Source organism: Ornithodoros turicata, chromosome 6, assembly GCF_037126465.1.
Source record: "Ornithodoros turicata isolate Travis chromosome 6, ASM3712646v1, whole genome shotgun sequence".
Lineage (NCBI taxonomy): Eukaryota > Metazoa > Arthropoda > Arachnida > Ixodida > Argasidae > Ornithodoros > Ornithodoros turicata.
The window spans coordinates 68,158,660-68,186,588 of NC_088206.1; the positions used below are offsets into that span (position 1 = coordinate 68,158,660).

General features: G+C 43.9%; 1 protein-coding gene across 6 annotated transcripts; it reads left to right on the top strand.

Annotated features, from left to right (window-relative positions):
• The first annotated feature begins 1,100 nt into the window (after window positions 1-1,100).
• Window positions 1,101-21,928, top strand: LOC135397169 (kelch domain-containing protein 3-like). Of its 6 annotated transcripts, none has more exons than XM_064628550.1 (11): window positions 1,101-1,229; window positions 4,350-4,442; window positions 9,336-9,510; window positions 10,299-10,457; window positions 11,447-11,634; window positions 13,239-13,452; window positions 15,115-15,201; window positions 15,265-15,373; window positions 18,740-18,858; window positions 19,501-19,579; window positions 19,652-21,928. In XM_064628550.1, exons 1-11 carry the CDS (start codon window positions 1,137-1,139, stop codon window positions 19,713-19,715), a joined length of 1,380 nt encoding a protein of 459 aa, XP_064484620.1. In that variant the 5' UTR covers window positions 1,101-1,136; the 3' UTR covers window positions 19,716-21,928. The 6 variants fall into 6 exon arrangements, with proteins under 6 accessions (XP_064484620.1, XP_064484621.1, XP_064484622.1 ...); XM_064628551.1 differs by having other exon boundaries at window positions 18,764-18,858; XM_064628552.1 differs by having other exon boundaries at window positions 4,389-4,442.
• Window positions 21,929-27,929: the final 6,001 nt, after the last annotated feature.

Below are 27,929 nucleotides of genomic sequence, written 5' to 3' on the forward strand. Positions count from 1 at the left end.
TGCTAAACCGTCCTTTATGTGCAAAGTCTTCAAAGATGACGTCAGTGGTTTTATTTTGAACGCTAGCCAGGAATATAAAGCCGTTGCTGGAAGAAAACATTTGTAGAAATAAATATACATAGAAATATGATGTGCCAGGGAGCTCTGTTTGTTCTCTCTTTAGTGGGTTTTTAAAAGGATATCTCACGATATAATTATTACTTTTGGGTTTTTTAGTGTTAGTCGGATTTGTCAACGGTTGTGGCCCATGTGCATCAACACATATTGTGTTGTTTGTTGTTACATGCATATGTAAGGTATGTATTGTATTGTAAGATGTCGCAGTAGTGTAATTACTGCGCCATAACATCTAGAGAAAATAAAAACTCAGACTTGTTTGTATCGCTTTTCGTCTCTTTACTTGCTAAAATTATGGAATTTTCACTTTTTTTTCACATTTTATTTCTCATTTCCATGGTAGTACAGATCGTAGATTGTATACAGAAAGAGGTCCCATAGTTGAATTATTGAATTGAATTATTGAATCATGTGAACAGGTAAGCAGGTATGAAAACACACACGTTCTTTTTTTATCCCAAATTAAGAAAGAGCACAGCACCAAAACATGTGCTTGTTTATTGTTATTTTTCATTTCGTTTTATTTGCAGTCACCGCGAGAAAAGGTTGGGCAAGAACCCCACAACCGTAGCCGCAGTAGCAATATGGCAGTTACCTAACCTCTCCAAAAGCTGGTCCGTCCTTGGATTCATCCCATACCAAGGATGCGTCACACCCTTTCCATACCTTTTACCGTTTTACCAAAATTCCACGTGGCGTTAAAACCTCCATCCACTTTACTGGCCAATACGTTCTTTTTCTCTTTCATAATCGCCCCTCCTCTGGCTGCACTGCACTCACTTCCAGAGAAAGAAAATCTCGTCGAGTCTCGTAACGAAGTCAAGGCGATCGCCTCTCAAAAAGTGCTAGATTCAAAAACATCGAACGTTACGTCGGCGACTCGCAGCATCTTTCGACCCTGACACCTTTCGGTCCGACGCGGGGCGAGGGATCAGCGATCTTATCCTTCTAACCCTCTCCCTACTCTACTCTTGGAGTAGGTTCGCGCGGAAAGTGCTGTTTGGATAACGTTGTACGGCATGGTGAAAATAACGAGTCACCTCACCCAGTGGTTATGTGCTTTTTTCAAGCGTCTTCTCGCCAGGATTATTCTAGCAGACGAAGAACAGACGGTAAGAGAAATCAGGGTTGCCGAACTGCGGTTCAAGGTTGGGGCATTTTGGATGTTTGTGGCTGTCGTCTGCTATATATGATGAGGATGCGGATCGAGCATATGGGAAGAGAGTGAAATGGTTCGCGTTATTGATTTGATTGTGGGTAATTCGTGCGGGTATTAGCTATATGTTATTATTTGCTATCTATTATTATCTACTATCACATACCTAGTGGTTATGTGCTTTTTTCAAGCGTCTTCTCGCCAGCATTATTCTAGCAGACGAAGAACAGATGGTAAGAGAAATCAGGGTTGCCGAACTGCGGTTCAATGTTGGGGCATTTTTAGACGTTTGTGACTGTCGTCTGCTATATATGACGAGGATGCGGATCGAGCATATGGGAAGAGAGTGAAATGGTTCGCGTTATTGATTTAATTGTCGGTAATTCGTGCAGATATATTAGCTATCTGTTATTATTTTTAGGATTGCCTGTATAATCACGCGTGGCGTGAGTGCTATTTTGTATGTACTCATAAGATGTTGACTTGTAATGGAAGTTGTCTGGAGGTCAAATTCCTGACGCACTGGAGTTTTGTTTCAGGTTGTCTATAAATTTGTCAGCTTTTTAACTTCTGCTTTCGTAGTTGCTGTTTCTTGTTTTTTACTCTTCTGATTTTTGTACAGTTAAATCCCATGGTGACTGTACAATACTTTACGTATACCCATTTTAACGTTACATGTTATCGCACTTTTCTTATCTTTCTTTGCTTACCGTGAGCAGAATGGGGCCATGGCTGAAAGCTGATAGGATAATGACAACAACAGAGAAGTAAGGTGGTGCTGCCACATAAATTGCGTAATCGATGCGTAAACGAAAGCATCTGCGAATATTAGAAAAATACCGAATACATTTCCAATGGGAAGACATCCGATACACCACGATGCAATATACAATATTGACGTTATATAATTTCGATAGTCAACGTCATTCCTTGAGATTTGTTACAAATTCCATCTTTTCACATACAAAGCGACATCACGGTGAGCCGCATCCGTAGGATGTCTGGTAGTCGCTCGAATCTCGCAGGAGGATTGCAGCTCGTGACGGGGTATGTTAGCGGTTCCGCGTGCTCACTCCCCCCCCCCCTTTTTTTTCTTTTCTTTCTTCATTCATTCGGAGAATGTCTTTCGGTCTTTTTTTTTTTATACATAGGAATTGATGATTTATCGGATATTGAACTTCTTTTTTTATTACACTCGCATATCATTATTTTTGCTTTTGCAATGTCTCTTGTGTCTCCCATGTTTTAATCATATACTTCGTGCGTGTTCGACATTTGCGTGTGCCCAGTCCCCATGTGTATGTTGGACACATTTTAGCGCTGGATGTTGCAAAAAAAAAAAATAAATAAAGTGAGTTTGAGGTTGAAGTAGCGGGACGATACATTCCAGGAAAGTTGGTTCAGCAATGTTAAACATTAAAATCCTGTGAATAATGTTGCAGGAAAGCGCCTTCTTTTTCTAATGCTGCTTTGTATTTATTATTATTATTATTATTATTATTATTATTATTATTATTATTATTATTATTATTATTATTATTTTGCAATTAGTTCGGATGAAGGAAGGTGTAATAGGCGAACATTTTTTGAACATTTCACGGTGATATCCGTCAACACGTGCGTGTAGTATAGTGCACATATTAGAGTCGGTTTGAAATTCTGGAAATAATTTAATTTCCCCGTGTGAAGTAATGCAGATAGTAACGAAATAAACTCTCAGCGCTAGAAGGAGGCATGCGTTGCGCGCGAGGTTCTGTTGCATTTGGACCAATATTGGATTGGATTGGATTGGATATAGTGGATTTGGTTTTTCGCATACAGGGCTGTCCAAGATAAAGTACGGGGTTTGTTAGTCAGTTAGAGTTCGGAAAGGAGAATATGGAGGTAGAGGCTCCTGCAAAACACAGGTGGTGGCCACTATAAAACACTTGAAAATAAAAATCAGGACGCCTAATAAGTTAGATGCGCCACGATGTATAGCAAGAGGGTTCCGCCGGTAAGCTATGTGTTGGAGGACGTATTATATGCTATAAAATTACACATAAAATTTTCCACTTAGCCCAGATTATTATTATTATTATTTTTTTTTTTTTTTGCGGATAGCGCGTAGAAATATACGAGTATTTTTTATATTTTTTAGCCTTTACAGAATGCTTATAAAAAAAGCTGTGAGACCAGCACAGATGTCGTTTTTTTGCAGTTGAGTTCTACGGCCAGCCGGACATCCTCTGGAACAGAGTATCTGACTACAAGATGACTCGTTACCTGAAATTCATTAATCAACCATTTTAATTTCGGGCAACAGCGAGCACGAGCGAGTGCGTGCCGTAAAAAATCCATCGCTGGATTTCGGTATTCGAATGAGCGGAACCGAAAAAAGCGCGCCTGAGGAGCGCATCACCCTCGCCGACGGTGGCTTACCGGCTGAGCGGCACCTACTCCAATCACCTCTACCACTCCAGGTCACGTGGCCCCCTGGCGTGAAATGAGAGCTGGTTTCGGTTTCGGTTTCGGCTCATTTGCATATCCAAAATTCGAGGATGGATATTTCAACGCACGTGCGTGTTTCACGATTTTTTTTTTAAACGTGAAATTATGGCTCGCAACTAGGATAGTCTCTCAATCTGCTATCTCGCTTTTGTCCGAAATTGCATAATTAAAACGTTAATTAACGAATTTTAGGTAATTAGTCATCCTTTAGTTGCACACCCTCTTCGAGAGTATGTCCGCATGGCCGTAGAACTCAACAGCAAAAACGACATTTGTGCTCCTCTCATAACTTTTTATAAAATTCTGTAAAGGGTAAAAAAAAAACTGTGTATAAAACGGCGACAATGTATACGAAAGAGCTTATTATGTTCATTATCATTAATAATACCGCGATCGTCATCAAAATAGACCAATATCGATCAGCAATACAGTGTAGCCGTCAACATAAAACAAAACATCCGGTTATCTGATAAAAACAAGAAAAGGACAGACCTCCATTTCAAGTCACGGAGCATGTCAGCATGGCGACAATTAAAGTGAAGTGAATGTGAACCGTGCAAATTAATTGCAATTTACACAGAACCAGCTTGCCTTTTCCCTCTTCCTTTTCACCTTTATTTTCCAGTTGCACCCAACAGGCAACTCCATCCATAATGCTCAACAGCCTCGACAACGGCGAGTAAGTATTCTGCCTACGTACAACAATCACCCATATTATTCAATTCAATTCAATTATAGCAAGTGGCAACTTGAATGTACCACTATACCTACGCCATACAATTGGATACCATAGCCTAATTCCAATTAATAAATGACCGAGTGAGACGTCATGATCTCTATAGACAACGCAAATTCTGCGTTTTCTTACAGTAGAATATTCCGCGGTGATGTCCCAATATAGCGTGGACACACCGACGGACGCTTCGTATAGTGAAAGCATGATTCCTTTTATGAGATAATTCCAACGGTCATGTCGTGAAAAAAAGGAAACTGGGGGGGGGGGGGGGGGTCGCCCCGTTACCGAGGTCCACGAGGTTTAGAGGTAGAATTTACTTTTGTGGCTTTTAGCCTAATCTACTACATGATTATTTTTATTTTATTGATTTCATCTCCCTTTTTTTTATTATTATTATTTTATTGATTAGATTAAATGAATTTTGCAAAACCTCCCGGTGGTGACTCCCGGGAAGGTGGTCCCAACGCCGGCTGTGTTCTCCGAATTTTCCCCTGTTTTTACTGGCAGATTTTTTTCGGACAGACCTCGGCACGGTTGCCCGCGAAGTTGGCCCAGGGCGAATAGTGAACCCCCCTCTCTCCCCACATCTCATTGCTGCTGTCTCCTCTCCAGGTGTTGAAATCTGTACACCGCTCATAGCCAATAATAAAAATAGCCGAGTACTAATAAAAAGATTGGCTATCTTTTTTGGCCCTGAGCCGAACACGTTTAGGCGCGGTATCTTTACGGGGGGCATTGTTGGCAGTAATTTTTTTTTTTATCATTACTGCGGTGGTTACACAATTCACGCATACCGCAAACGTAGTCCCCCGATCTGTCACGTGACTCGAGCATAGAACATCACGGCAAAAACACGATTAATCAAAATTGCGAGATATATCCAGTTCGCGGCCTTCGTATAGCCGGTGTAACCGCGTGGCACGAACGCGTGCTGAAGGTAATCTTGATTAGATAGTCCGATTAGTATGACGAGGTCTTTTCGCGTTGTTACTCCGTTGCATAAGAAGTCTTTACCCGACTGCGAACGAGAATATGCGTATCTCTGGGATTTCTTTTTTTTTTTTTATTCGATGATTGTGCCGCCAAGTAACACGGCTATATACAAATGGAAAGATGACAGTAGGAAGAGGGGGTGGGGAACCGGGAAAAGGGATTCGAACCCGCAACCTCCCAGTCTTTAGTATGAACTTGGCGCTACTACCAAAAGAGGTGGCCAAATGCCCTCACGATCTTTGGCCTTTCCTCCATTTCTGTCAACAGAAAGTTTTCGCGCTTCAGCTCAGACGTACGTTTCTAAGAATTTTTACTCACCTCACGTCAATGTCCGTGAGGTGATTCCTGAACTTCATCTGTCCTCGTGAGATTGCCACACTGCCGCATTCACTCGACTCTAAAAATGATATTAATAAAAAAAAAAGTAAAAAAAAACGAGACTAATAAACAACAATGAGATGTTAAATTAAGCGGAAGATACAGCCGGCGTGAGAAAGTTCGCTGGGAAATGCGTGGTGAGACTTTTACTCGATAAGCACGGATATTAATTGGTATTCGGAACATTATTGACCAACTAATGCAAATTTAATCCCCTAAATTAGCACTCTGCAAGGCGTATTTTTGGAAAAATTCCCACGCTGCATGGGGCGCTGTGAGGTCCGAGCGTGAACGATTTTTATATATTACTAGCATAAAAAATGAACAAGGAAACTCTACGTAGGTAAGCTTGAATGTCAGACCGGAATTGCGATAGGCACTTGTCACCAGAAAAATAAATAAATGGTTCACCCGAAAAAAAAAAAAAAAAAAAAAAAACGTATGTGAACAAATTAATCCTAACTGGTTGTCGACGCATTTGGCGTGCTCTGCAGATAAGCCGCGGACTTGGCAGCGACGCAGCAAAAGTAAACAGGAAACTCAGCATCTGTAGCATGAGATGTTCTCTAAGGATGTACCGAAACTATCGTTTCAGGTATAGTACCCGCTGCCAAGGATATTTCTTTATTATTTTTTTTTTTTACAAATTAACATATAACGTCCAAGAAACAATAAAGTCGAAACCGTAACAAAAACGGAGCCGTCCTTTTGCAGACTCGTCTGCTAAGAAACTTCTCTTTCGTAAGCGGACAATCATCGCCCCCACAATGGGTTCAGATTTCCGTCGCGCATGCATAATTAATCCTGTAACCATATAGGAATAGAGATATATCAAAACAACATGCCACATGCCAGCACGTGCGAGATGTAACATTATAACATGGCGCAAAATCCGTACCGCTTGCGCGTCGACCAAGCTCCGATCTGCTTACAAAATTGGGTATAGTGCAAAAGTATAGGATAGCAGTGCAAACGAACACATAGCGTTGTTGCGCTCGACTACGTCTGATAGCGAGTCACGGAAAGGTAAGGGGTTGCTCCTTTCTTTTGAATGTTATGTGCTTCTCCTTCAAGTAAACCAGATTGAAAACATGATGTCTTATGTGTCACACGTGACTGCTTTTCGTGCGGAAAACACTGACTTTATCTAAAAACAGAGCAGGAGGACGTTTTGGACGGGTTGTTCTCCTGACGGACGCCTCTGGCAACGTTGTGCTCATAGAGCCCGAAGGCCAAAATGGCTGTTGTCAGTTGATGCGGAGTATTGTGAATCGCAACGGGACTCGTCACTAGTAAGCTCTTTTGGAACCCCCGGGTGCGCAAGGTGCGGTACACGGTCCCTACCTTTGGGAGAACGTACGATAAATATCTTTATTGTACGATAACTGATCGCGTTTCCAAAGCAGACGATGCCTGCATCTTCCGTACCATTTCGAAACTCTAGCTGCTCGTTCTGGCATCCTTCCCGGATGTTTTTGTTGTCATGTCCACTGTGTTTCTTCGTTTCTTGTCATTGCATGAGGTGTAGGTACACATTATGTGCTAGATTCCTTGCGGTTGCACTGTGTGTGTGTGTTTTGGGTGAAACGGTTTGTGATGCGAAGCAGATTATGGATGGGCACAAGCGCGAAAACAACAAAAATTGTGCAAACATAAGACGTTCGTGTTTCTGAATATCTGAAAAATCGTGCGTGTGCGCGTGCTACGAAGGGGGCGTACGTGCCGTCTGTGTGCATGTAAATATTTATTTTGTGATGACCTTGAACAGGCATGTTTGCGCCGTCGCTGTGATGTACGGTCGTGAGCAGGAGGTGGCCAATCACGTTTTTGAACGTCGGTATTCTGTGCGGTGTCTTGGAGCATTGATGCATTAACAACGAATATGTGCCAAAATGTTGCTCCCTTTTGTTTTTTGTGTTTGTTTTTTCATTGGATCCCACTAAACGTCGTTTGAAACAAGAGTTTTTTATGTGTATACAAGGAAATCATTTTTCTTTCGCGCAAAAATTCATCACAGACTGTTTTGTTCGTAAATATTTTTCTTTTGTCGTATTATTTGTTTATGTATAGTACTCTGCACTGGCATTGGAGTAGGGGAGGCACTGAGCATTTTTCATGTGACAATGATCGATTAGAGCAGTACCACAAACGGATTCATTATCTAAAAACAAGACAGAAACATGACTAATGCTAACATATGAACATCTGGTTACCTACATCAGGTCGGAACAAAAAAAGAAAACTTGACTACATGCTGGATTTTGGAGCTAACAACTCCAGAGGAATTATCAGAAAAGCCAAAGCGTGGGGTAGGTTCCGCAAACTACTGTTCAAGGCAAAGTGAGGAGAGCCTGTCGGTAAAATCTTTGTGATCAGGAGTCGAGGCAATTTGACTAGGGAGTTTAGACTACTTCGCCAAGTCTTTTTACGCTGCAATAACTTGTGATACATATTTCACTGTATGATTGCGTGCTAAGAAAATCTTGAGCCACAGCAAAAAATAAAAATAAAGGGGAGCGCGGAAGATGTTCATAAATAATAATAATAAATAAGCTCGCTTCGTTAACTTGCGCAGTTACGCAAACAAAACCAAAAATGAGCAGAACATTCCGACACAAAAACCCCCAAAAATGTCAGTGCCAGGTTCCGAGACGTCAAGAGCAGTTACGGGAAACACCGCCGATGCGGCACCCCATGTAGCGTCTTCGCTGGGCTTATCTACGCTGATCCGTTATGCTATCCTCGGCGCGACTGGGCAAACATTCTTTGTGAAGGAGGCCTCATCTTTGACAAGAAAGACTATATCAGGATGCCCTTTGGTTGTAAGCGGCCTCCCGTACGACGCCTTAGGCACGTCGGAGCTGTCGCTAGGGTTGCCACCTTTCGTAGTGAAAAATACCGGCTGAGGGAGAGGAGGTGGAATAGAGGGAAAGGAGGAAAGACTCGTGGAAAAGGGAAAGTGGGTGAGGGGTGGACGAGCACACACACACACACGAGAGAGAGAGCGTCCTCACTCAAGATAATACAAGGAAACATATGTTCCTGTGTGTGGCTGTGTCATTGATGCTAGAAAAATAACAATGATAATAATAATAACAATGAATAATAATAAGAATGAATACCGAAGAAAACGACGAGTGACTGCGGAGCTGGGTCTGTGTTCCAGAAGCCCTTATGAAAGGTCTTCAGCCATAAATACCGGCAAAATACCGGCTGCCGGTATCACCTTCCTACCGGCAACCGGCAGAGCGCCCAAATAACCGGCCGTGCCGGTATAATACCGGCCTGGTGGCAACCCTAGCTGTCGCGGGACGTAACCTGCGCTGGTGTTCAGAGCAAAGATATCCGGAGGTGTGACGGATAAGGATCGTGTTGCACGATCGCGTAGAGAAATGTTCCGACTGGGGTTCAGGCGAGATGGTATCCGCAGCACCTTCACCCTAAAGGGCAGTCACTTTCTCGCAGGGCAGAGAGTCACTGGGCCGCAGAAGGATGTGGACAGTGCGTCTGGAGGGGGGGCCACGGCGAGTGAACCACGCCGCCGTCGCCATCAACGGCAGGATCTTCTCATTTGGCGGCTACTGTACTGGGGAGGACTACAGCACGCGAAAACCTATTGATGTTCATGTGCTCAGCACAGGTAAATTTATTGTGAAGTTAATAATTAAATGCGAATTGAATATGAGGCAAGTGGTTACATACCTGAAGCAAATACGAAGACTATAGTTAATACAAACAAACGTTATGTGAATATTTACATACCTGAAGTGAACACAAAGCAAACAGTTATATACCTGAAGCAAATGGATATGTACCCAAAGCAAATAATTATGTAACCAGAGCAAATACAAAGACAGTATAGTTAGATATAAGAAGGAAACATGATATCTGCAAATAGTTACATACCTGAAGTGAATACGAAGCGAATAATTACATATGTGAAGTAAACACAAAGCAAACAGTTACATACCTGAAGCGAATGGTTACGTACCCAAAGCAAATAATTACGTAACCGAAGCAAATATGAAGACAATAGTTAGATATCAGAAGCAAACATGACGTGCATGTTTGAAATGGCATTCAAGTTAACTCTAATGCGAGTTGTACATGATATATGCAGACAGATCTGTGTGTGAAGCAGCATATACTCCCTCTTCCAGCATTTTTGGGCTCACGAGTGTGGCTTTGGAACTATTAGAATTTATTCGTTTTGGGGGAGCGACACATCGCTTCGATTCAGATGAATGTAATAATAATTGTTACATTATGGTATCGAATACACGCTTAATTATTCACTTAGGTATTAGAAAAATCTGAGTATTCACACAGCCCTAGAGTTTCTAAGTAATCTGATTAGTAACGCTAGTAAGTAATTAAGTTTTAAGTAATCCGATTTTGTTGTGTTTTTTTCTTTCGCTCCACTCGTAGTCTCACTGAGGTGGGCCCTGATTCCGTGTCAGTCCAACCTTGAAGATGTGCCATTCCAGCGCTACGGTCACACCGTGGTTGCCTACGGGGACTACGCCTACCTCTGGGGTGGGCGGAACGACGACGGGGCGTGTAATATACTCTACAGGTTTGACACAAGTAAGCCGTCTCTACTCTGTTCTTATAATAAACAAAAGACACGGTCGAACGAAATATGGTCCTGTGTGGTCAGCGTGGCGGGTCACGCTAAAAATTGCGCAGATAAACCTCTAAGGTGGAGATTGTCCCAGCACCCCCACTAATGCCCCTCCGTGCCCCCAAAATACCGTCAAAACACTATAAAAGCAGCAGATGTGGATGTCCCCCCCCTGACTAACACACACATACCCGAGACGAAAATCCTGGGTATATCCCTGCCCTGAGGTTTGACAAGCTGCAGCTTTTATTTCTATGCCGTCTGTATCACGACCTACTACAGGTTTTCCCGGCGGTTTTAATTAAAGTGCCAGCTAAATTAATCCATGCCCCATAAAGTTTGCATGGCACGCGGATTAATTTAGCTGGCACTTGGATTAAAATCGCCGGGAAAACGTGTAGATTATAACGACCATGTCATAATCGGCAACCCCTATGAGGAGCCCGTCCGCACGATCCGCTAGGGGCGCTACTCATTGGCCCGCAAGATCTACATCGTGATTGGGCAATGGAAATTTGAATTTTTAACACGCAGAAGCGGACGTACGACTACCGCAGCAGACGACGGCAACAGCTCCCATGAAAACGCGTAGAATGATGATGATAATCAACTTTAGAATGAAACATCTTCCGCGGGACATCCACCACTTGTGCAGAAATACGGAGGTAAGCTGAAGTACAAAAGTATCGTAGAAGTTGAGGAAGCAATAAACCGGGCGGATGAGTAGCGCCACCACTATAGCGTCCAAATGCGGCGCTGGGAAGGGGTGCCCATGACATGGCCATTATGATCTACTAGGTCGTGGTTATGTAGTAGCTCAACATGATAAAAGGTGGCGCTGCCAGCTTACACGTCTGTAACGTAAATGTCGGTCAGACGCTTTTGTTCACTTTCAGGTTAGCTTTTAGTTGACTCAATTCCACTATTTAGTAATCAGTAGTACTGTCTGTAGGCACGTCGCTGTGGAGTCGACCAAAGGTGACAGGTTCAATCCCCGGAGCGAGGGATGGACACTCGGCGTGTGTGATGGGCAACCACATGTACGTCTTCGGCGGTTACGAAGAACAGGCCGACAGGTTTTCTCAGGAGGTGCACGTTCTCGACTTCGAGACGATGCACTGGCAATACGTCTACACCAGGGTAAGTTGACGTGCAGAGTTAGACTGGAGGCTAATGCAGGGACACAGCCTGTCGGCGTGTATCCAACGTGCCGTATTTACCTGATTGCAACGTCCACTCGGTTTTAATATTCACGGGAAAAAAAGAAACATTGCTCGAAGCAACATTTATTTCTGCTTTAGCGTTAATGCCCATCATTCTCAGACAGTTCTTTATCACTGCCTGCGCATGCCATTCATCAAGTTTGCAGCTCTTCTTAAAAATGCATTGGACTGTAGTGGACGGATTAGTGTCTCGACCGACTGTGGCGACGGATTTAAGTGCTCCTGTCTTTGATCTTTTGTTTTCTTTTTGTCGAGTTTTTTAATGAGTGTCATTATCTAGTCATTTCACATTCTTCGTTTGCCGTTGTCTATATATATATATATATATATAGAACAAATAGGTTAATATATCAGACGGCTACGAAGTTGAATAAGAGTTGAATTTTTTTTTAATCTATGTGTTAAATTGCCCATTAAATAAATTAGTTTTTGTTAACATTCCTGTAATCTGTAGTCCAAGTCTTATTATTTCACTTTTATGTATATATATATATATATATATATATATATCGTGCACACTCACACTGCATGTATTAATAGTTAAGGCCCCAGGTTTTCCGCGAAATATGCGAAATATCGCGGAATCTGGAATTTCTCGCGAAATCCTTCGTTTGGCATGGGATTTCACGGAATCCCTTATTTTTAGGGGCATGTGGATATTGGAGTCCTCGAATTCGAATCAAATAGCAATCACTCGAAGCATTTCATTCACGAATCGAATACCCAATATTGAGATTTCCGAATATCCGGCTATTCGCAGAATATGAACGACATCTCCCGAAAGTGGGCTTCACCCGATGCTTCCCTGCATGAGGTGAAGCCTGCTTTACAAAATTGCCCGTAATGCAGGACCAACACAGAGAGATTGTAGTTTAGCTTGAGGTAACGTTAGCCCAAGTTTATTGTGCATACGCCGCCCGAGGAAGCGGCAGCGTTCTTCCCGTGTGCAGTTTAGCGGTGGCAATGGGGGATCTTGATTTGATGGTTGGGAGTTTGCCTTAAATAAATCCTACAGCACTGAAAAAAAAACGGGTGTCCTAAAGATGTAACTTCCACAAGGCATGTATTGTACGCTCCTATGAAGTTCCTGTAAACTCTGTAGATGCCAAAAGTTGTTTCAGCAGGTATAAAATGATTGCAGGCGACAGACGGTATCGGGTATCCTATGTCAGAGGAGAACACAAGGTATCATGTATGTAATGCTGAACCACAACAGTACTTCGAATCTGTAATTTTATACAATATTTTTTGCCCCCAAATTATCCGAGTGAAAAAATGTTTCAACATTGCAAGCAGCCGTTGCCTGCTTGCTGCGGAAAAAATCACGGAATTTACGAGTCGGTGCCGCAGAATTTTGAATTTGCCGCAGCAGAAAACCAGGGGCCTCATTCATAATAACAACTTTGAGGCCCTTACTCTAGTCCAACACTGAACCTTCCGGTGAATACAGCATGTACACCGAGTGGAATAAATTAAAATAAAATTAAATTGAAGTATCGAGATTTTTTTTTTTTCCTACAGGGTCTACCGCCGCAGTGGCGAGACTTCCACTCAGCGACGGCGCTGGGGCACCGCATGTACGTGTGGGGCGGCCGCGGGGACAGCCAGGGTCCCTTCCACTCTCAGCGGGAGGTATATTGCAACCGCATCGCCTACCTCGACACGCCTACCTCTACGTGGGTTCACCCGCCAACGTACGGGGACATCCCCAGAGGGCGAAGGAGCCACTCGGCTTGTGTGTTACTTGCTTCTATCTTATCTATATTGTCTGTTGCTATGCATTTTGCGCTGAGCCTTGTGTGGTAAGCCTTCTTGTCTGGAGCGGGTTCGACAACTCCCACCTCGTGAACTGCCGCAAAATAGAGATAGAGATTACATTCGTAACGTGTGCAGGGCTCATCAAGATGGAGTACCACATTTTTAGGGACAAACCTTCAAAGGGTACTTCACTGTGTACCCGTCGTGTATGTGAATAGAGCCTTAAGTTTTTGGGAAATATTTTTTTCTAAATTTGGGGGGGGGGGGGGGGGGGGAAATCAGGTAACTAAGCATGTGCCATGAATTCGTGCGAATACGAGTGGGAAAACTTCCAGTATGCTAAATTCGGGGATAAATCGGGCTCAGTCACTCAAATTAAATTGGGGGTGGGGTGGGGGTAAAAATCAGGTTTTATTTCAGGAGCCAAACGACAGGGTAAAACTGGAGGATATCGGGAGGAAAAGCAAATTTGTTGATGAAAAATAAAAAACGCGTTTCTCGCATTTTAGATGACCATGGGACACAGAATAGCCATGCTGAATGTGCAGTGCTTAACATTCCCTAGTACTACCTGTATAGGTGGCTGAATTGGCAATATGCCAAGTTAGTTTTCTGGGTTTTTCAAGTCTTCCTCGTAGTGACGATGATGCAAATTGGGAGGCAAAAACTGGTTTTACCGGGTTTAACCCTAAAGTAGAAGGAACTCTTGTATGGGGCATCGAAAATTGGGAAACTGTGGGGAAAAGGGGGAGAGCTATTGCAGTACTTCACTGTTTAGTAGTAGGAGCCTCGCCATGTTGCTTCTTCAAAGCAACAGGGTCAAGCACAGATTTCACATTTTCGGTCTTGTGCTCCACATATGGAGGAAGAAAAACAAACAAAACAAAAAGGCCATAACCCAAAAATGCGTGTCACCGTTCATATTTATCGCGAAGGTAAAAGTATCTTGCAAACAACAAGGTAGAGAGATAGAAAAACCAGCCAGCCGGTGAGGAAACGTTGAGGGAAGAGACTCGGGATGAGAGCTGCGGATATTTCAAACACGGAGAGTTCGAAAATATTGACAGCTTTCATCCTGAAGTGTGCGTTGTTATGAAGTGTGACATGTTATCATAAGAAATTAAGACTCAAAAAAGCGAAAAAATTCGCTTGCGGTCTTTATCTTTAGTGCGTGTTTGTTAACGTTATTGCCTCTACCCTATCGTTTGTCCTACTACTGTACTACATTTCTAAAACATTACACTGAAACAAACATTAAACATAAAACAAACATTAAACATTTCATAACACATTACAAGCACTGCCGTTGATTTGTCAGCTACGAACATGCCTCTCACTACTGATAATGTGAAAATAACTGCAATGGTAAAACATCCCCCTGCATACATCTACAATACATCTACAATATGCGACTACACATGCTTCTTGATGTATCTTTTTCAGCAACAAAATTGGAACGTTAAGTGCGATTTCACATCATACCCCAACAATTGATACATCCCTAACACGCAATTCAACACCCACCAGTAAAATCACGATCTCTGAGAACAGAATGGTGGTACTCTTATCTCGATGGGCCTTGACGTCTGTCTTAGGGTACCCATGGTAGCGTTGCTAACCAATTTCTTGTCTTCAACAGTTGTATATAAAGGGGAACTGTACATATTTGGAGGCTACAACGGGCTCAGGCTCTGTCACTTTGGTGACATGTACAAATACGACGCAGGTAAGCGTCGACACGGCTCTTGCTGGCCGAATCGATCACGTATGTCTATCGTTACATTTTCAGAAACGTCGGTCTGGACAAAAGTGAACACGTTAAGGGACGGTCCCTGTGCAAGGAGGCGACAGTGCTGCTGTATTGTTGGTGACAAACTGTACCTTTTTGGTGGCACTAGGTGAGTTAAGTGGCAGCATTTTGGGAATCCAGCACATTGTTACACGAAAGCTTTTGTAACAGTGTAACGAGCAAAGCGTCCAATCACCCGACAGTCAACGTAAATCGAGCTAATGTGTGAGGTGGTAGTGGCGTCGCCGCCAAGATAAAGAAAGCTCGTGCAATGTCTCACGTTTTTTCCTGTGCCACGTATAAACGGATAAAGGCGGCATGTCGTCTGCCTCAGCCAGTCTCAGCAGACGATTGGCTGTGGCTCATCTGCAGGGCGACATCCTCTGAAAGCACTGTCGTGACTGCTGGACTCTTAATGTACCGTAATTTCAAGCGTATTAGCCACGGCTTATGCGCAATTTTTTTTTTTTTTCTCACGGGCACTCTGCGGTTATTCACCGGTGCGGCTATTTTCCCCTGGTATTTTCTCCGTACTCCGGTTTTAACAAACGGGCCAGCAGCGTCTCTGGAACAGCACCGCCCTGCCGATCCACAAACACTGTGTAACAGGGTTGTGTCCACATTCGAGTAGCCTGACCTTCCTGGTGCCTTCCCCCAAGCAGCTTTAACGAAAGTGGTGACAGTGATTCGTGTCTTCCTTGGAAGGCCACTGACCCGTCGATCCACGAAAAACACGCAAAAAAGGGCACAATCCGATCTTGGTAGAACACTAGAACCGACCTTCTTTGTTGTACACCATGCTGGCCTTAGAGTATGGACCATAGGGTTTATGGCCTTCTTTACGGTCTCCTTTGTCGCACGAATCCATCGCATCATATTGCCCGCGGATTATCCGCCCGAAAATTTTCAAAGTGTTCCATAAAACGGGTACTGCGGCTTATACGGGTGAAATTACGGTACGTCATGTCGTTAGGCGATCGAGCTTTCTTTATCTAGGTGGCGCTGATAGTGGTATGGATGATGATAGTTGCACATAGTGCGCGTGCGTGAAGGAACGTGAGACACGTAGCACATGTTTGTGTGCCATGTGGAGGTGGTAAGAATTGGGTGTGACCCAGAGTGTGAGGACGGTGAAAGTGCTTTTCGTGAAATGGATGTGACCCTTTTTATGAATATGCTGGAGTGAGAAATGTGCGTGTGAACAAAGTGTGAACATGCTAAAAGTGTGTATGCCAATCGACGTGTGACAGACGCTACATACTACATAAAGGGTTGCTATATTGGGGACAAGGGGTTTGCACGTGAACTGCATTGTCCCGAATAGGGCGCCCATTGCAATGAATGTGTACACGTGAAACAGATGTGTACAGAAAGCACACATGCGATTTTAGTGGATATGAAACACGGTGCAGTGAGATAGCAGCATCTGGAACAGCGTGCACGTTGTGTGTATGTGCGAGGAAGGAAGAGGGGATAACTCGGCGCAAGTATGTGTGAGTGGAGGGCCACAATAGCACATGTGAGCAGTGTGTATGACGAAGATGATGACATCATAACACACATGGTGTAATAATAATACCGTCGACCCCGTTTATCTGGCACTGGCAGTTTCCAGCAAAAATGTTCAGACGGCAGGGGATGCGGAAAAATTGGACTCTAGAGTAGACGACCCATCAGATGCCAACGCAGATGCAACGCAGTTGTATATGGTGGTGTAAGTGGAGGTGGTGGTTGTGTATTTTCCGCAGCGGAAACTTTTGTTTGGATCCTTTACATGGAGATCAGACTAACAAAGGCAAATTGCACGGCCTGAAATCTGTCCCCATGTTTCTTGTGTGGATCGCACATGGAAGCACAGATAAATGGCGGTCGACTAAGTACCAGAGGAAACGTACGTGTGGACGGCAGCTTCCAGCATTGTGTGTGTGAAACGTGGATGAGCGAGTGCATACATGCGACGTGGTGTGTGTGTGTGCAAATGTGGATTGTACATATGTAAACAGTGTGCATAACAGAGTTGGCAGTACACAAGACACGCTGCACATGAACAGAGCGTGAGGTGTGATGAACATGTCCTGCATAGTGACCGACCGAGGTGCATATAGATGTGTGCCAAATATACTGTGTGCTCACGCTTGTGTGCACACGAGATTCAGTGTATACGTGCAACAGTGATTTGTGCATGTAAAAGTGTGCGTGATTGGAAGAGAACAGAAGAGTGTGCATGTGTACGATACCTCTAGTGAAGCAGATGCATACTACCACGGCTCACAAAACAACGGGAGAGCTCTTCAAGGAAAATAATTTAACGTGTCTGTAGTCCTCTAGAGTCAACCCGCTAAGTCATCGACAAAAAAAAGAAAGAAAAAACGATTTTAACAGTATACTTTTTCAGTGATAACATTCCTCTTCTCTCTCTTGTATAGATCAAACACAGGCATGCATGAACTGTAGATCAAAATGTATGCCTTCTAAAATGTACGTAGATGTAACTGCTTATATCACATTCGTAGGATTACGCCTCTTCCCTTGTTGACGACTTTTGTGTTCTCTGTGGCGACTGTACGGCAGTACGACCTGTGCACATGTTTCACTGAAATGCATTGCCAGTGCATACAGTTATGTCACTTTTGAATGGGGCAAAAGCCAAAGATGGGCAAATGCCTTTGAAAGGAACCTCTTGAATCACCACCATTGACATTCACACGAAGAGTAGTCAGAAAAAGTAGCTCCTTCGAAACCTTCTTTGCAATCAGCATCGTGGCTGTCAAAAGCTTCGAAATTTAATTTTTTTTTGCTTTAAAAGAGAAGAGAATGCGGCCTTGTCTTTATCGCGGAGTTTTGAAAAATTTTTCAAATTTAGGATGAGTGCACTGTGCTACCTTTATTGCCATTTAAAACGAGTCTGACACAATTGAACGTAAAGGTTTCTCGAATGAACCACGGTTACATTACAAGAAAATCTCGTATCTTCGGGTAAATTAACGATAGCAATAATTTATATATTTATCGCATTTAATGAGGGGCAGTTGAAGCAAAAAAGTCTAGACGACTAAAAAAATCAACTTATTAAGCCGCTCCGATTTGCTCACTGCACTACATCGGAGTTTGTTTTCGGAGCAGCTGTTGTCTTTGACTTGTATCGGCTGCCTACCTGTCTTAGACGCCTCATTCGTTAACGATCACCCTCACCGTCACCTTTTCCTACCCTTGCCATATTCCCTTCTGCGCGCGAAACCAAGTTGATGCACCCATTTGCCCAGCTCTGGCATCAGCACAACTCTATCATGTTGAAGGAGAAGCGCGATCAACGTGGATTTTAATAACCATAGCCCGTTTCGTTTCTTTAGAACTGTCTCCTGCTCATTTGGTGTGTGGCACAAAGCGTTGGAGGCTTACGTCTGTAGGACACAATGGCATATATTCCTTTGTTCTGTTCATTACGAAACTGAGGCAATGCTCATAAAGTTTGCAGTCGTTCTTGTATTCCTTTTCACAGCCCCCTGCCCGTCCAGCCTGCACAGAGGCTGCAAGACTTCGAACCGCCCGACCAGACACTCATGGATCACTCAGATCTGCACGTGCTCGACTTTGGTGGGTACTGCGGGATGGCGAGAGACAGTTGAAGCGTGGTGTCGGAGAAGCAGTCAGTAGAGGCCTCACTTAAACTGAGGATTGCCACTGATGTATACCATGTACTGTCAAGAACAAATTAAGGTTTAGGTTCAGTACCAGGTACATTGGAGTACAGTGTAGTAACTAGTAAAGGTAGAAGGGTAGTAAGAAGAGGATCACTATTAAAGTGAGTGCACAGTTGATTGAAAGGGGGGGGCTCCTGGTCCTAGATGCAGTGCATGGGTCATCGTGAACTTAATAATTAGCATGGCAAATATTAGCATATTATCTATAGAAAACCAGTTAATAAAGTGAGAAAGTTGCAGCAAAGTTACTGTGCATGTAGCTTTTGGAAAAGTAATCTTTGTCCAGTGCAATAAATAGCATCGCTACATTGGACAGAGCTATTTCCGAAGAAAACTTTTGCTTTCGCAATCAATTCAATTCTTTGAAAAATTTACTCTCCTTTGTGTTGAGCTTGAAAGATGGGGAAGGCGGTTAGATTCTTCAGAGTTTAGATTATTTGGGCATATGCTGTTCCTGCATTCCATACGTAAAATCACACCTAACCTAATCACACTTTTCTTTTCTTTTCATGTGTGCTCCCGTATTTGCTCATAGCTCCGACACTGAAGACCCTAAGCCTCCTTGCTGTGATCGAGGCGCGATTGGACATTTCAAACTTGCCACAAGACATCAGGTGAGATGGCACACGTCTCGGGATATTTCGCATCACAGTTCCTAATACCGATACGCGATCTCTGCATTGCAGGTGGGAAATATCAACGATGACAACAAACAACAGTATCTCGCGCCCACTTCAGATGACGGGCTGAACAGAAAGCTTTGTTACGCATGTTCGGTTCTGCGAGTCATTTCCAAGGAAGAGCCATGGGACTGTTGCTGCGGAACACAGTGCTGTAAAAAAGTGTCGGGTCTGTTTGTGGAAACGATTGCTTTGCTTCAGAGCCGACCAGATTCTCGGTTTTCCCGACGCACAATGCAAGTTGCTTTTACCGAGAAGCTACTTTTCACACTTCTTGTCAGCATTTAGCATTCGTTAAATGCTAGTTTTCATCGTTGATTATGGTTTGTAGTTGCTAGACATTCTGGCAGTGGCTCTGCCAGTTTTGGAAGTGACTAGAGGTGTTGTTAAAATCCCATCAGAAACCATGAAATGTGTCACTATGGCAAGGGTTGTTGAAAACTAGTCCCATGGGTGACAGCATGGACTGCGCTGGCATGTTGCCCCACTATGGCTCGGGATATTGTGTTCATTTGATGAAAAGCTCCACCTCTCCCTAGAACAGGAGGAAATGCACTGCTGTCTAGGTGGCCGGCACTTTGGTCGGCATAATGTCGAAGTCCCGACATGTTTAAGAATTTGAAGAGCACATTTGCTTCAGCTGTGAATGTCATAAAGTGTAGATCTCCAATAACTGTTATATGCTGCTTACTCAGGAAACCACACAAACAGGTTAGGAAAGCTCTCACAAGAACAGAAAAACTCCCTGCTCAAAACTGTCATAGGGGTAAGAAATCTCGCCATACATCTGACACGGGAACATGTCAGGTCCTGTTGGTACATGCAAAGAAGGAATACCCAACCTCACGGAGGAGTAGGGGTGCGGAAGGCTGTCGTAAAAGAACAGCAAACTCCCTCCTTGAAGCCACAACCCAGAACATCATAAGAGTAAGGATTCTTGATAATTTATCCAAATATGTCAGAGAGACATGTCAGGCCCTACTGAGACATGAAAACGATGAACCTTTTGGAGAAATGGCAACTCCCTGCAATAGGAATAAGATGTCCCGCCATTTGTCCAAACTTGTCACATAGTCATGTCAGCTCCTGTAGATACATGCAAAAACAGAACACGAACTTCGTGGGACAGTAGCGTAGCCAACAAAAAATTCGGCAGGGTTCCTACGGAAAGATTACGTGGGGGAGAGGATTTCACCCTTGTTTTCCTTTCCCCAAATGCACTACCAAAGGTATAATTTTTGTGGGGTTTGAACCCCCCCCCCCTTCTGGCTATGCCACTGTCATGGAGGGATGGTGTCCGAAAAGTTCTTAAAAGAATGACAATACCCTACTTGGAGGCCATAATAACCATTGTAGCAGTAAGAACGCTTGCCATCTATCCAACCATGTCACAAAGACATGTCAGGCCCAAGAGGTACATGCAAAAAAAGAAGAAACAAAAATACACGTGGAGGGATGGGATGACAGGCCACTACGGATAGCCATCTCATGATCCGCCTAATTTTGTAATTGCTTTACGACGTAGTGAATACTCATTCTTTTTCTTTTGAAGTTGACCACTCAGCATGAGAGGTGACCTGGACCCCGTTTTAGAGGGCTGGGGGTGCTGCCATGTAGCATTTTCTGTACAAAAAGAAAATAACAACAACATCTGCTGGTTGTAAATAACTGTATGAGTGACAAAATGTTTTTGACCTATTTGTTTTGTTCTCAAGACACATTTTTTGAGACACATTAATGTGTGAATAGTTGCCCATAATGATACCAGTTCTTGTTACTGCACAATTGCAATGGATTAGATTGCTCAGGTGTTTGCTCCAGCATTACATCATGAATTAAATTAAATACAATATTAAATTTGCAGTTAAGGTGGTGAAAGATGTGTCATTGATGTGAATCTCTGTTTACTGCTGTGAAGTGAACAAATGCTTGTAATCTAGTTGTAATATACAAGGCATACACGTGCATTTCTGACTCGCGCGTATTATTATTATATTGTCAGGTGATTGCTTCGAAATTGTAGTTTTTAACGTGTCAATGCATACCTAGTGTCACACTTCTTCTTTTCCTTTCTTGTTATGAATGAAGTGTTGTGTGCACACAATTTTAATTGGATGCTATTTATGATGTGCATGGACATTTTCTTAGTTTGGCATGATCTGTGACACGTGCAGTCTATAAGTTTTACTGAATGAGCTTGTCCGTATACATAAGCACCCTTTGGCTGGATTCATCTGTGGAGCATGTTACATCCTGATGATTAAATCAAATGCTGAACTTGAAGTTGTGATGCTGTACATATGACTCAGAAAGTGAGGGTTTTCCAGTTGCATGCCTAAAAACCCAGACATTGAAGCGTAATACCGTCATGGCACATCATACTTCAGTAAGAATAAGATGTGACATAATTTAACAAAGATTGTGGTCAGAGGTTTCACGGTTGCTCAGGTTTGCCTCGCTTATGTGAGTACTGACCACACCAGATTTGTGGTAATGACCGATAACAACAACATAAGAAGTACGGGGCAGCAAAGTTGTAAGTTTCAACAGACACAGAATAAAGACACTTCAGGCACCTTGTTCGCAGAGAAAGTATGTTTATTACATTTACTGTTTGGATAGACATCGAAAACCCGTGAATTTCAGTGGTTAAATTGTGATGTCGTGTTTTTAAGCACGGCATATCATCTTGCGAAGCAACCAGGCATTCTCCTTGATTCTCCTTGTGAATTTCGAGATTGGAGATTTTGCAACTGGGAATATCGAGGTCCTCCTGAAACTGTGAGTACTGTGGCTTCCCCTAGCAAGCATGCAAGCATGCTGCATGCTTGATGTGCACGCACGCGTAGGTGCAACGAGGACCAAGGTGCATCGTAGCACATAAAATAGTGCCGTTCAGTACGGCACGGTTCTTTGCTGTTTTCGAAATTAACAGTTACAGTTTTTGTGAGAGGTATAGTTTTGTCCCATATGATGCTATCTTATGTGTTATTAATACTTTTGGAATAATTCGGAAAGCAGAATGATACTTTCTGCCCTGGGCCCGCACTGCCTCAATCTGCTCAATCAGAATCATCATGCAATCAATCGAGTTTCCCCAAAATGGTGGCACCCAGTAAAGAAGGGCGAGGTATAAGTACTGGATGGATGTAATAACCACGACCTACTCTATATTTCAATATAGAGTAGGTCGTGGCAATAACAGACAACTGTATTTCGACCTGTGATTGGCCAGATACCTCAAAAAGTCCAGACTCCCTTGACATCTTGGCATACACGGCACTGGGCCTGGTGGACTCGATGCGCATGCGCATCCATAACAACGGTGGCATACCGGCGATACGAAAGTTTGTTTATTGTCGACTCTCTAATAAAGTCGTTGCCCATACAGCGAGCTTCGAGCAAAGGACTAAGCGCGTGATGACGTGTGTTTCAACTTGACTCACGACGTACCGGTACGTTGATCGTGCAAAATCTGTGGCCGAAGAAATCCAAGCGGTATTCTTTGATAACTTTGTGTTGTTGCTGATGGCAGATTTGGCCGTGGTTGCCTGGGGCGCTAGTGGTGAGGTTGGTTTACTTGGTCTTACATTGTAGGTTTGGGCCAGATACCACTCATTGTCAATGTCAAGCTGCACTTAAAAAAATACTTGCCGCTTGAGCTCCTATATTCAGGCTTCAAATAATTTTACGAATTTTACAGCAGTTCAAAGCGACGATTCGATTGCCCCTTCGTTGAAAACGGAGTACTCCAAATTTACCCGACAAAGCGCGTCACGGTTATCAAATAACCGAATTAAATTGATAAAGATTGCAGAGCATGCCGCGATCTGTGTTGGCAACAATAAGATCGGCTACGTCGCCCTGCGGAACGCCTCCTAGAGGAAGCGTTGCCCTGCGTGAAAGGCGTGAAAGTCCGAGGTAGGATACAGAAATCGGCTACTTTTGCGTTCGCTAGTGCACCGGCATGAGCAGACGACTTTCAGAAGTGACTGGGAACCGATGCAACTCTCGTACATTTTCTTTCAGTTCTCAGGCAAAAAACACACCTTCTAAACAAGAGATAAACTGATGTTCTGAGGCTGGAACAACATAGAGGGGACAGATACAAACAAAGCCTCAAATTGCCTAAGAAATCAACGATGAAAGATGAAAGTCACTGAAAAGGTTAGCCAGCTGTAGCCTGCTGCTTCTAAGAATTCTAACAATTCACACCTTCTAAGAATTGGCCCACGTGGTGGTTTACAACAACTACGTTAATCCTCAGAGACACGTTAAAAGTCGCAGGACAACCCCACCCACAATCACAAATTTGAATTCGCCGGCCATCGGTGTGCGCAGTTGCGTAATGCATTACTCTGGGAAAGAAGAGATTCCGACGTCTCTTATGCTCGATGCCCGATGCCATATCGGATATTTATTTACAAGATACAGATACAAGATACAAAACATTTACAAAAGTCTTCGAAAAGACAGATCTGCTGGCTTTCTCTGTTATACCGTAGAAACTTGTCAGCTTGTCTTTGTGGTCACCAGATATCAACACCTTTGGAGATGCACCACCACATCTTTAGGTCTCTGCAACCATGCCATCCGTAGCGGGAGCCGTGCATTGTGAAATTGTTCCTGCGTTGTCATTCGTCAGAGCTTGCATCAGAAGATTGCATAGTTCTGTGGGGCGCTTCCTGGCTCATACTTTTGGCGCCTTGTCACGTTGGTTTCCGTGCTCTGTCGAGGTTGCCGCCCGTATGGTCTTGAGACATGCCTCTCGGCTCTGGCTTTCTTTGCTTTACCGTAGAAACTTGTCAGCTTGTCTTTGTAGTCACCAGATATCAACACCTTTGGAGATGCACCACCACATCTCTAGGCCTCTGCAACCATGCCATCCGTAGCAGGAGCCGTGCATTGTGAAATTGTTCCTGCGTTGTCATTCGTCAGAGCTTGCATCAGAAGATTGCATAGTTCTGTGAGGCGCTTCCTGGCTCTTACTTTTGGCGCCTTGTCACGTTGGTTTCCGTGCTCTGTCGAGGTTGCCGCCCGTCTGGTCTTGAGACATGCCTCTCGGCTCTGGCTTTCTCTGCTGTACCGTAGAAACTTGTCAGCTTGTGTTTGTAGCCTCCAGATGTCAACACCTTTGGAGATGCACCACCACGTCTCTAGGGCTCTGCAACCACGCCATCCGTAGGGGGAGCCGTGCATTGTGAAATTGTTCCTGCGTTGTCCTTCGTCAGAGCTTGCATCAGAAAATTGCATAGTTCTGTGACACGCTTCCTGGCTCTTACTTTTGGCACTTTGTCACGTTGGTTTCCGTGCGCTGTCGAGGCCTTGAAAGGCATCTGTGAAATTGCGCAGATGCAATTTCACAATGCATGTCTTTGTAGCCTCCAGATTTCACCTTTGAAGTTGCAACTGTGCCATTTGTAAGAGATGCCATGCATTGTGAATTTGTTCCTGCATTGTCATTCGTCAGTGCTCGCATCAGAAGATTACATACTTCCGCGGCGCACTTCCTGGCTTTGATATTGGGAGCCTCATTGCGTTGGTCTCTGTGCTCTGTCAAGATCGCTACCCGAATGCGTTTGCCCTTCAAATTGTCAATGTCTAGGGCAAATATATCGGGCACTTATTTACAAGATATATCAAACCTGCGCCTCACTGCGTTGTTTGCAGTCCTTCGTAGAGATTGTTGAGATTTGTAGATTGTCCTTTGTAGAGATTGTTGCCCGGATGGTCTTTGTGACAAGCCCTCCTACTTGTCTACAAGCCCTCCTACAAGCTTGTCTTCAAGAGTCGCCACTGTCAGTCAGCACCAATGTACAAATGATGTCAAACAGGCTTTCTGCGTCTATCAGTGGTTCTCTTTCGATATTTTGGACTGAGGATTGCAAGGATACCTTGAAGCATTTTTGAAGCATTGAAGCAGTGTTGTTGCCAATATTGTCATGTGCATGGCTGAATGCATGGCTGAATGCACGGCTGAATGCACGGCTGAATGCACGGCTGAATGCACGGCTGAACATCTTGGAAATCACTGAGGGAAACCAATCAGACGCCAGGAAAAATGGACAGGGCCCGTCCCCTCCCTGTCCGTTCCCGCGGCACGAAGCCGCACCACGTCGGATGGCATGACGTGGACTCAATCTCCGATCTCGTGGGTTACACGAGATCGGGCCCGGCCCCATGAATGGGAACCGGGTCTTCCCTCAGGACGTCAGACATCCAGTGGAGGTGTCTGGACGAGGTGGTCACAGAGAGCGGCGACGTTGGTGAAGGTGTTGAAGACCACCAACTGCCGCTCTCTGGAGACTCCGGTGGTGGTGGAGTTGCCGGTGGTGTTGGCGGGACGCTGGTGGTGGCCTGGTCCCAGGCGTAGCAGCAGGTACAGATCCCCATGAGGACCAGGAGGGCGCCTACTGCTACCACCTTCCACCTCGTCTCGTCCGTGAGGAAGCCTCGGTCCCTCTGGGCCAAGGCGTCCCCAGCCATGCACAGAACGATGAAAAGCACAAAGACCTTCATATTTCCCAATAACTATGCTTCAGAATGCAAACTGGTATGCCTTGGCACCTCATTGTCTTTGGTGAATTGGTAGTACCGCATTTCACCATAGAGGGGGTGGAATGATGTCCATCTCATTGTCTTTGGTGAAATGGTAGTACCGCATTTCACCATAGAGGGGGTGGAATAATGTCCATCTCATTGTGTTTGGTGAAGTGGTAGTACCGCATTTCACCATAGAGGGGTGGAATGATGTCCATCTCATTGTCTTTGGTGAAATGGTAGTACCGCATTTCACCATAGAGGGGGTGGAATGATGTCCATCTCACTGTCTTTGGTGAAATGGTAATACCGCATTTCACCATAGAGGGGGTGGAATAATGTCCATCTCATTGTGTTTGGTGAAGTGGTAGTACCGCATTTCACCATAGAGGGGTGGAATGATGTCCATCTCATTGTCTATGGTGAGATGGTAGTGCTGCATTTCACCATAGGCGTGTCAGAGACTAGCTTGTAAAACCTCTTGAGCCTCCCATGCAAACCTGTAGGGACGTTAGGGTTCCCTATGATAGAGTAATAAATAATTATAATAAGATAATCATAAAGTAATAAATAATAACAAACTAATAATTAAAGAACAAGAATTACAAAGAAATGCAACGAGGGAGCACATTGGTGGACGTGTCAGACTCTTAAAAATCATACGTAAATTACTTTATTGGTGGGGCAATTATATCTAATCCTGGATAAAAATTAAGAAGAGCAAAGAAGATTACATCTGACGTGGCTCGAATCCCTGTTTCATTCATAAAGCGAAAGAGGTGTACTTTAAGTTTCTTTTTTTTCTCCTTCTTTTTTGTCTTTTGATGCCTTAAATCTAGTCTGACGTACGAGAAGGGCCCTCCGTTTTCAGATTTTTCTTTTTTTATGTCTGGGTGGGGGCGGTGGTAAAAACTGGGTTTTGTTTCAGGAGCCATAGCACATGGTAACACTGGATGATATCAAGTGAAAAAAAAAAAAAAAAAACAAAGCTAAAAGAGCATTTCTCACATTTTAGATGGACAGAACAGCCATGGTGAATATACAATACTATGCAGTACTGTCCTGCACCCATATTGGTGGACGAATTGGCACTTTGCCAAGTTAGCCTCCTAGCTTTACTCTAAATAACGGTGATCGACATCGAGGGGATAAAAACTGGTTTCACCAGGCGTAACCCCCATAAACACAAGGCCCTACCAGTATGAGGTCTCAATGGCAAAGGCGGTCCTTCCCAGCTCACTGAATTCGATATAACTGCACAAAAAAAAAAAGAAAAAGAAAAACGTGGTACTACAACTTACTCACATAATTCGCACACCCTCTGTCACAAAAAAAGTCTGAAAAGATGAGAATGCGCGAACTGCGGAGTAACGTTCGTTACAATGTGCAAAAGAACGCAAAATTGCAAAATTTTACTATGCCAGTCCTATAGGCTCCCCTGAGAGCCGATACTGACGTTATGACTGCATCTCGTGAGCGCAAAATAAGTTCAAGAATACTGCACAACCGGAGGCAGTCAGGAAACGCTGGACCATAGCCTCCTGTATACTAGGAGGCTATAGCTGGGCCCACTGCCGCTCCTGATGAAATATGTCGAGATGGTGCGACGCTGCTGGAAGACACCGCTAGTCGCATTTGACAACCGAAAGCACGCCGTTTTGGCCAACTGTGTCATGTTGTGCTGTAAAGTTCATACCGTGTTCGTCCAGCACTTCTGTCAGCGTATTGTAGTTCGTGTGACAGT

Bases quoted from the DNA above. Each gene is read 5' to 3' on its own strand.
- LOC135397169 (XM_064628550.1), top strand. From the start codon at position 1,137: ATGGTGAAAATAACGAGTCACCTCACCCAGTGGTTATGTGCTTTTTTC. The intron at 4,443-9,335 runs GTAAGTATTCTG...ACTTTCTCGCAG, and splicing joins AACAGCCTCGACAACGGCGA to GGCAGAGAGTCACTGGGCCG. The intron at 18,859-19,500 runs GTGGGTACTGCG...ATTTGCTCATAG, and splicing joins TCTGCACGTGCTCGACTTTG to CTCCGACACTGAAGACCCTA.